Source organism: Gekko japonicus, unplaced genomic scaffold (genome assembly GCF_001447785.1).
Source record: "Gekko japonicus isolate JY-2015 unplaced genomic scaffold, Gekko_japonicus_V1.1 scaffold2866, whole genome shotgun sequence".
NCBI classification, from domain to species: Eukaryota; Metazoa; Chordata; class Lepidosauria; order Squamata; family Gekkonidae; genus Gekko; species Gekko japonicus.
Genome location: NW_015163173.1, coordinates 2,804 through 13,032, shown reverse-complemented (window position 1 = coordinate 13,032; position 10,229 = coordinate 2,804). Strand labels below are relative to the sequence as shown.

The window sequence follows — 10,229 nt, the reverse complement described above, 5'->3', positions numbered from 1 at the left end:
AAAAGCAAGCTCAGGGTTCGGCCCCATTATAACCTATGGGCCATTGAAGTCAAAGCCGAAAACATAGGGTATATTCTGGGGGTTGGAGGGGAGGGGGTTTGAGAGAGAGGCTCCAAAACCACAGGGTAGCTGCTGGAGCCTCTCCCCAAGATACCCACCATGTTTCAGGAACATTGAACCAGGGGATCCAATTCTACGGGCCCCCAAACAGGTTGCCCCATCCCCTCCATTGTTCTCTATGGTGGGAAAAAAGTGGACATCACATGCAAGAGGTGGAATTTGCCCCTACGAGTCCAAGGCCACCACCCCGGGGCTCAGGGAGGCAAGGGAACTCCCCATCCCCTCCATTGTTCTCTATGGTGGGAAAAAAGTGGACATCACATGCAAGAGGTGGAATTTGCCCCTACGAGTCCAAGGCCACCACCCCGGGGCTCAGGGAGGCAAGGGAACGTTCCCCCCCCCATGTTGCAGCTGCCGCCGAGAACAGCCTTGGCCAGGTAAAGATGGGGGAGAGATTTTTCCCGGGGTGCGTGGCTTCGTGCACCTCCGGGAAGGTCTGGGTTGGCCTGGAGGCCAGGCAGAGACGGGGAGGAAGCCAACTTACCCTCCTGCTTCTTCCTCGTTCTGGAACAGAATGAGGCTGGAAGCAGAGGGCGGCCGGAAGAAGGGGCGGGGCTTTGCCATGTGACTGCCCCACCCCCGTGCCTCTCTCCCGGAGCAACGTACCAGCGCGCTCCGGCCCGATCCGAGGCCTGCATACAATGAGGGGAAGACCGAAAGAAGCAGGATCAGAATAACCTGATAATCACCAACAGATTACTAGATAAAGTATGATTGTAACAACAAACTAAATTGAAGAATGTCACATTTCTTTATTAAATACAACTCTTTAAACTTAAACAATAATGTAACATAACTGGATAGGGAAAAAAAGGTTTGCTGACAGAGTAGTCTTATTTGTGACATATCAAAGGAGTTTTCATTCCAGTTAAGAATTCTTGCCAGCTATTATAACAGCCCACAAAGGCCATATTTGAAAACAGTACATAATTTCAATAATATAATTTTGAGATGTTCCAAAAAGGAGAAAAATTCTAAAATTTTCTGTAACAGAGAGAGAAGTTACCCCCCGCCCCATATATTTATGGGTGTCTTTACTTGCTTCCGTTGTCACCACAGGCCTATATTCCAGGAGAGAATTTAACTGATGAAAGCTTATTAACACAGAAAAGAAATTATAGTCATTCAGATAACATGATTTGTACATGCATCCTAAATAGCAGAATAGCTTCCAATTTGTTGTAGGAAAACATTTCTGAAAGAGCCAAGTTATCAAAGATGGTACAAATTAAAATCACACTGAAAGGGCATTTATCACAGAGATGTAAGGAGCAAAAATAATTCCTGTTATTTCCTGCAGTTCAGATCCAAAGAATTCTAAATGACAGTGTTCAAGTGCCTGCTCTTGAGAAGAAGAAAAAGTCATGATTATTTTGTAACAAAAGGCCCACTTGATAGACTTTGTTGTAACATTGTTTTAATGAGATTAGACTGACAGCAACAAGAAAACATCATGTAGTTCATTAAAGGCCTTATTAAACTTGCTGGTGTTTGAAAGAGGCAACATCTGCTGTGAAATCTTTCTCTCCTAATAAAGTAAATCTCAGATCACAAAGCAGAAAGATAAATTTTCTTACATTTATTTAAATGAAAGACTAACATCCAGCCCACATGAACATAGAAAACTCTGTAAAACAGCTATCTAGGCCTTGTTATATTTCCACCACAGCAGAGCATTCTTCCACAACACAGAGCAGCAGCTCTGTTGTGTACATGATAGCTGAATCACCCTACAGGTCTTTTTAAAAGGGATAATTGCCCAGCCCACACACACAGAAAGGGCTACACAGCAATACTAACAAACAATATTATGTTTCAATATCTGAAATGACTTTTTTTCCTTCCAAGGTCATTGACACTGGTCACTGAAAATGCAGCCCCAGTACCAAACTAAGTTATTTGGGTGTACTTCACACTTGGCCCATTCATACACCCTTGGGCTTCAATGGGCTGACCTGCTCTTACTACCCTGTTTACCAACAAATTTAATCAACATCTAAGCCAATTGTCATTCTCTCCCTACAGTAGGGAGTCCTGGGAATTGGGTGGGTAGACCTGCTCTCCAGAGGCCAGGTCTACCAAGATAGTGGAAGGGGGTGGGTAGACCTGCTTTTCAGAGGCGAGGTCTACCAATATAGTGGAAAGAGGTGGGTAGACCTGTTCTCCAGAGGCCAGGCCTACTAATACAGTGGAATGGGTGGGTAGACCTGTTCTCCAGGGGCCAGGTACACCAATACAATGGAAGGGGGTGGGTAGACCTGTTCTCCAGTGGCCAGGTCTACCAGTACAGTGGAATGGAGTGGGTAGACCTGTTCTCCAGAGTGGGGGGCCTTGGAGGCCTCCTCCCGTCCGTCCAGCTCTCCGGGCAGTTGGGAGAAGGTGGCGCGGTAGGGGCTTGGAGACCTTCTCCTGTCTGTACAGCTCTCCGGGCGGGCGGAAGGTGGCGCGGGGGGGCTTGGAGGCCTTCTGTCCATCCGGCTCTCCAGGTGGGTGGGAGAAGGTGGCGCAGGGGGGCCTTGGAGGGTTTGAAGGTAGCGCAGGGGGCCCTTGCAGGGTTTGAAGGTGGCGCGGGGGGGCCTTGGCCTCCCAGTCACCTCAGAAGCCAGCTGGGGGGTTTGGAAGACAGACCCTACCTCCTGCATGGCAAGCAAACGGCACAGCTGCTCCTCGCTGATCTTCTCCTAACGGCTCAACAGTCGTTCGGCTGCTGTTGAGGTAAAGGGAATGTTGGGATTGTTGGCTCTGTGGACGGGACCCAGGCACAGCTTCTGATGGGCAGTTCATGGGGCCAACCTATTTTGGCGCACATAGAACGTTGTGGGACCAAAACTCAATTATATATAAGGACATGATTTATACCCTGACTGTGAGCTAGATTAGGCTTAGAATGTGTGTGGTGAAATTTACCTCTGGCACAAAGGACTGCTCATGAGATTATGGGACAAGGTTACACGGCTCTACTTCCCCCTTTCATCTTTACTTTTTGACATACTGGAATGGGGGGAGAACTTGCATAGGCACTTCCTCTGCACCCTCCCTGCACCAAAACAAGAGATGCCCAGCTAGCAAAACAACCAAACTAAATACTAGAACTTGAAAACATCCAGTGAAGCTGATGGACAGTAAATTCAAGGCAGATGAAAGGCAATACTTCTTTACCCAACGAGTGATTATAATGTGGCCAGAAATGCAGTGATGGCCTCAGGCATACACAGCTTTAAAAGGGAATTAGATTCATGGAGGACAGGTCTATTAGTGGCTACTAGCCATGGTAACTAAAAGGAAGCTCCATCTTCAGAGACAGTAAATCTTTCAATACCAGCACCAGGAGGCAACATCAGGGAATGGTCTTGGCCTCAATGCTCTGTTGTCAGCCCTCCAGAGTAATGAGACAGGATGCTAGACCAGATGTACAGCAGGATTCATGTGTTCTTATATTTTCCTTGCCAGGAAAGCAGCAAAATCAGGCCACCATTAAACAAAGTAAATTTTTACATACTAGGGGACTCTCCAGGGATGCAGAAACAATGTCTTCTTAAATTAACTAAAAGAAAGAGAAACAACTTGGAAACAACCTGATGAGAACTGAATACAATCCAGGAGCATGGAACGTTAAGAATAGTTGGATTTCAGTTAAAAGGAATAAAGGGGGAGGAGGTTTTGGGGAAAGGCTTCCAATTCTTTTCCTCAAGGGTCCCCCGGCATCTCCTCTCTTATTTTCAAATAACAGGTTTTTCCTAAGGAGGTCCAATGTCACTGACAGCTGGTCAGTAACTTTCCTGGATTGAGATCCAGGTGGGTAGCTGTGTAGGTCGCTGTGTTGGCTCATACCTTGGATAAAACTTTGTTGGTCTTAAAGGTGCCACTGAACTCAACTTTGTTTCCTGGATTTAGAAAGGAATTTTCTTCTCCCCACATGACTGGTGATGCAGAGAAGGCTCTTAACCATAGCCTCAGGAACCAGAGATCTTCACAGCTAAGCTCAAATGACAATATTAGTTGCTAATGCAGTACCTGTGCCATATCCAGACAAGGTCAATCCAGCAACCTTGCTTATTAAGGATCTGTATATCTGCCAGCCTTTGAAATCCTTTCAGGATGAACAACCTGATAGGGAAAACAGCTATAAATTACTAGTCTTCTGGACATCATAAACATGGAAGACAGATCTGTCTTCCAGCCAGTGGTAACAAAGACCTCCTAACCACCTCACTGAGTCTTAAAAGCCAAAGTGTATTTTATACCAAGGATGTATATACTTTGCTTTCTTCTTTGTTTACATATTACATGTGCTCCCTTTTGTCTGGAAGAGCTTTCCATCAAGGACCCAGCTTTTCCTTAGCCAGTTACACTCTCTGGCTGTTCAAGTCCTCAAATGACCCATAACCTTGTGCCTTTTTCTTAATTTTGACAAACAATTTCATGTTTATACTATTTTATTAGGATATTTTTTATTTCTTGGGTATTCTTATTGAACTAAAAAGCTGAATATCAAATAAATTCATGCGCAAAACGTCAACCACAGGGTGCTGAAATACACTTTTCTGAAGATGAAGAATTCTTCGCTTATTTCTCTTTCATACCAAAAATCACAATGTAAATAATAGCAGAGTTGTTATCCCCTGTGGTCCATAGAGCAACACAAAGATCTGTGAATTACTCATATAGTCAGAAAATTATTGCTGGTGAAAGAGCCTCAGATCCCGTTTGTGTAAATAGTACTGATTCAAATGTATCCAAATAAATTGGGATATAACCCTATGGATCTTGACTGTGCGAAGAAGCATTTCATATAGATATTGTACTCAGAGAATATTTAATGGGATTCTATGTAAAAAGTACATCAATAGGTATTTTTCTATAAAGCCATTATAAGAAAGCCAGACATGCAACCATGCACTTTTAAAATAACTCTGACATGCTAGATGGCCCATTGAAATGCTACATGCAGCCGTGTCAGAGAGAAGCTTAAATTAAAAGTGCTAACCTCCTCTCTTTGCAATCTTCTAGGATCTTTTCTAGCCTTTCTCCTCTGCTTTTTCTTATCTTTTTCTTCCTTGACTTTTCCTTTGTCTATTTCTGAAGTACGTGCTGTGTGAACACTCACTGACCAATCAGAGATGGCATCAGGATTCCAGTAAGGACTTGCAGGATTAGTAGGGAGAAGGAAAGAATTACTTCTTGGGGTTTCATACTCTAGAGAGTTGGTCTCCACAGGCTGAAATTCATAATAATCCCACTCAAGGCCACTGGAGGTCATTCTTCAACTAACGATATGATATTTTACAATATATGTTTAAGGATCAACATCTGTAGAACATGAAGTCAGAATTTTAAATTCTCCACAACACTTTAGAGTTTCTGCATTCTGTTCTAGTTAGGTATTTGCTACAGGGTAGAATTCAAAACTAAAATTATTACTGGTTTTCATGGCTCACTGAAAAAAACAGCAGGACAAGAGGTAGTCTTTGAAAGCCGGGAATATGACTAGCCAACTAACTGAGAGAGAACAGGCAATAAAACTGTGATCCTAAGCACTGAAAAAGTTCTCTGACACGAAAGGGAATTATAAATTTCTTAGAAGTCATATAAATAGTTGTTGTTTTTTTTAAAGTAGCAAAAGTAACCAAACTCCACAGGGATTTTATCTGGAAAAAAAGGCAATTTGGCTATTATATTTCATATAAAGCCGGGGAGGGGGGGAGATTCAAATGAATAAGCCTTCAGTGCACATCTTAGATAAAATACACCTTTTTGCTTAAACTCACTTGAGTCTCCCATCTCTCACACAAACACCGTCTGCATAAGTTTTTTCCCTTCCTGTTTTTGTGTGTTGGGGGGGGGGGGGGTTGCACCTTGCACAGATTTTACGACCTTAACTGCGAATAGCTTGAAAATATCAGGACTATCAGTTAATGCTTCTTCTGATCACAAGGTAGTAAACCCACGAATGGAAAGGAATACCCCTCAAATTAAAATGGCCAGTAATTTCTATGCCAGAAAACACTTTTGTTTCACGTAGTGGGCATGGTGCCTGAAGTGTGTGCCTGAGAGGAAATGAGTCCAAACAAACATCATCAATAAGGCAAGTAAGGGTTTTTTGAGGGAGGTATTTCAATTCCCTCTAAAGGTCTAAGTTTTGCACTAAATATTTGACTGTATACAAGTCAAGAGCTAATTCAGGACTCCTAAAACAAAGGACATCATACGATTTTTTTAAAATACAGAATATGTTTTTTACACTATATACATCAGCTGATTTCACTTCAGCACTATGCTTTTCTGCCACTTGCAGACATTTTTTAAAGAGATTTGGGCCTTGAAAACAAGCCCCAAGGCATTCATCTACAATGCCATTGTCTTTAACTATTCCTCCCCTCATGCTGACCTATAAAGCTTCAGAGAACGCAAACAAAGCAAACATCTGTTCTAAACAGAAGCAGACTCAAAAGGAGACAACTTGTTGCCTGGTCTTTTTGGAATACTAATGTGGAGGAGGGGCTTTCCTCAGGGTAAGAATGGTGGTTTGCAGCTACTCACATCATCCTGAAGGTCCACATCACAGCCTGCCTTGAGTAAAATCTGGACAACGCCAAGATGGCCCTTGTGAGCTGCAAGATGGAGAGCTGTGCGCCCATGCTGTAAAGCAGAAGAAAGAAATTGCTGAAAAAAACTCAAAGCCAATTGCTAGTGCACAGATTGCTATTAAATAAGAGTTTAACAGCATCACAACACTAACACATTTATAGATGTGTGGCCTTTTCTTAATACTCCTCTTCCTATACCTCCATCTAAGATTATCAGATGCCCCATTTTCAGTATTTCCTTCTGGTCACACAGCATACAGTGGAAAATCCTAATTTGAGCACACCAAAATGCCACAGATCCTTATCCTTTTATCATTTTTGTCTGAGAAACTTACCTCCCCATAGAAAGCACTCTCTCCAAGCAGGGGTGGTCTTGGTCAGTGGCAACAGGAGCATCTTCCCCAGGCCCCACACTTGGCATAAACCCAACAACCCAGAGCCCTGGCCCCAAAAAGAGAGGGAAAAGAAGACAATAGCAGGCTCTGCAGCCGCTTGCCCTGGTCCTGTCTGGGGTGTGGACAGCTGGCCTCCAGTGGAAGCACTGGCTGCCACCCACAGCAAACAAGGGGAGACCCACCCATTGCTTGTCCCTGGCAGGGGGGCTAAGTGGTGGAGTGGTAGTGATTATGGGGCCCTATCCTGGACTTTTTCCCAGGGCCCCAGAATCTACGGTTGTCAGGTCCCTTCAAGACACCAGCAGGGGAATGGGGGAGCTCCAGGAGCCAGACGCATCACCCTGATGTGCTGCTGTCACCAGAAGCTGGGGGCGATACTCTGGTTTTTGGGCAAAACTCTATGGTAAAATCGCCCTCAAACCATAGAGTTTTGCCCAAAAATCAGAACGTTCCTCCCATGTCACCGACGTTCCTACGTCACTTCCAGGTGACATAGGCACGTCGCTCCACATTGCTGTTGGTGGGGGATTTCCTCCCGCAGGCCAGCTGGCTAGCAGCGGACAGGAGCCCACAAAATTAGGAGATCCCCTGCCCCAAACTGGGGACTGGCAACCCTACCAGAATCACTAAGACTTCCCCTGCCTCCAAGGAGCAAATAACTACAAATGCTGACAGGTTTATCAAACTGAAGCTATAATACACACCTTTAACTCTGCCACAGAACTTAATTGGACTTTAGCATATATAACTCAATTGGATAGTACTAGTATTATTATATTTTACAGGCCTCATTCTTTTTAACTGCACATTCTTTGGAGGGGGGGAAGAAATCACTAATACCCATCAAGAATTTCTGTGGATGTTGAAACGACAGAAATAGAATATTACAACTACAGATCACATGAAGTACAATGGACAAGATGAATATATGATGAACAATTTGAAGATGACACAAAAATTACAATTTCTTTTAATTAATCAGGGATATAAGGTTTTTTTGCAATTTAGCTATTACCTTTTCAGGAGAATGACATATTTATACAATGTGTACCAGTAAAGAAACTTAGCTGAATTATTGCTCAATATGTCCAAAAGCAGAATTCTACCAAAATAAAAAGGGGGAGGGATAGTTTTTTCCCAAAGGAAGAAAAAATAAAATAAAAGGTGGATGTATGGTACTAAATTAAAAATTCATATAAGTGTAGGGGTACCCAGGGTTCAAATGATTGTCTATTGATTATTGCTAGCATTCCAGGACTCTTCGGGGGGGAAAGATTCTTCGGGATTCTCCCGGGAGAGTTGGTAAACTGTTTAAACCACTAAACAGCTTTATAAAGACAGGTGATTTAATTCATTTTAATTGACAAGGGAGGTTTTTCCTAAAGGTAAAATCTGAACTGGAGACTTCCTGGTTCATACTTAAACCTGCATTTTAAAGCCACCTTTCTTCAAGCCAGCATTTGTAAAGCTGCAATATGGAGGCAACTGATAGTGAAAGTCCATGATAAGTAGGGTTGCCAAATGCATTTTGGCTGGGAGCGGGGGGCTCCCGGCCGGCGTCTAATTTGTGCATGCGTGTGCGCCGCGTGCGCATCACCTGGAAGTGACAAAGAGTTTCCCCCTCAAATGGCGTGGCCCCACCCCCAGCATGTGACGTCACTTCCAGGTGACACGCGCGCGGGGGTGGGTGGGATTTCCCCCGGGCCCGATTCCGTGTGGGGCGGAAGTCGGGCCTTGAAAGCGGGGGGAAATCTGCCCCCCAGGGGGATTTGGGAACCCTAATGCTAGATTACCTTTCTGTACATGCCACCATTAAAACAGCACAGCCACTATGGTTTGATGGCCTTCTTACTCACCAAACATATAAAAATTGGCTTATTTTCCTGTTAGATATCATAGGATTCTGTCAGCAGAAAGAAAGGCCAGGAGCAGAGGCAGGAGAAAATGACACAGAGCCAGACATAACAAATCAAGGAGTTGAGCTTGTCAGGAAATAAAAAGGGAATAAGTAAACAGCATGGTGCTGTTTGCCTGTAGGGCCTAGAAAGAGATTTATGTGCTACCATTAACCAGAGGACCAGGAAGAGGTCCTACCAAGCTGACAAGAATATCCTGAAAAAAGAGAGAATGAATACAAATAGTAAAAAATTGGGGATGGGCTTGTGAGATAACAATACAGAGGGGGGGTGAGCCTATGTCATAAAGGTACTTTCATCAAAAACCTAAAAACAAACAAAATTAAGTAATTACTGGTCCAGAAATACTTTCAGAGTCATCGCTTTTGCTTACCTGGTATTGTGTTTGTATCATCAATTTGTATCATCAAGTATATCTAATTATCAATGTGGCCTCACAAATCTGAAATCTGAGGGGGAGGATATTAGGGAGTGACCCCACCATGACAGAAGCAGTGCTTGTAGCTTTAAGAAATGGATGGCCTCTGAGTGGCCATTATGGGGTTTGATAGGCAACCTGCACAATATTGCCAATCTTCTATTTCTATCAGTAAAAGGTAGGGGGAAGGGGCAGCTTCTCCAAGGCTGTTCTGGCCATGCAGGCCACCCCTGCTCCCCCACTCCCTGCCCTGGAGAGAGGACTCACTGGGGCCCAGCCTAGCAGCAACCACCAAGCGACTCACACGACCTGCATGAGTCATCCAGGCCCAGCAGCAACTACCTGGTAACTGACTATTATTTAATAGCAGCCACTGTGTGAAAGCCAGTGTAGTGTCGTGGTAAGTGTCGGATTAGCATCTAGGACAGGGGTGTCGAACTAGGACAGGGGTGTCGAACTTGGACAGGGGTGTCAACCTTGCTGGGCCGGGCCATGTGTGTCATAAAATGTAATGCCAGGTACTGGAGATACAAACTTTATAAAGGTCACAGACAAACACAATTAATTTTTTTTAAACTTTAAATAAAGGTTTTTAAACTTTATATAAAGCTTTTAAAACGTTAAATAAACACTAGCAGTCTTGCAATATTTGTGTATTTAACAGTCTCTGATAACTGACACCTCTGCTCTGAATTGTTGCATCAAAATGTCTGTGCTGTAGCAATCTTGAGTATACTGTTCAGGTGTGTATCTGTAAGCTGTAAAACTACTTTTGATTTATTGATATTTATTA

General features: G+C 43.7%; 1 protein-coding gene across 1 annotated transcript in view; it reads right to left on the bottom strand.

Annotated features, from left to right (window-relative positions):
- ANKRD6 (ankyrin repeat domain 6) overlaps window positions 1–9,214 on the bottom strand; it is a gene marked incomplete at its 5' end in the record, with an annotated part of 42,117 nt that extends 32,903 nt beyond the window's left edge. Inside the window, 2 exons of the mRNA XM_015407099.1 lie at window positions 6,661–6,759; window positions 9,197–9,214. Of these exons, the coding sequence (XP_015262585.1) occupies window positions 6,661–6,759; window positions 9,197–9,214 (117 nt within the window). The remainder of the gene's footprint in view (window positions 1–6,660; window positions 6,760–9,196) is intronic.
- Window positions 9,215–10,229: the final 1,015 nt, after the last annotated feature.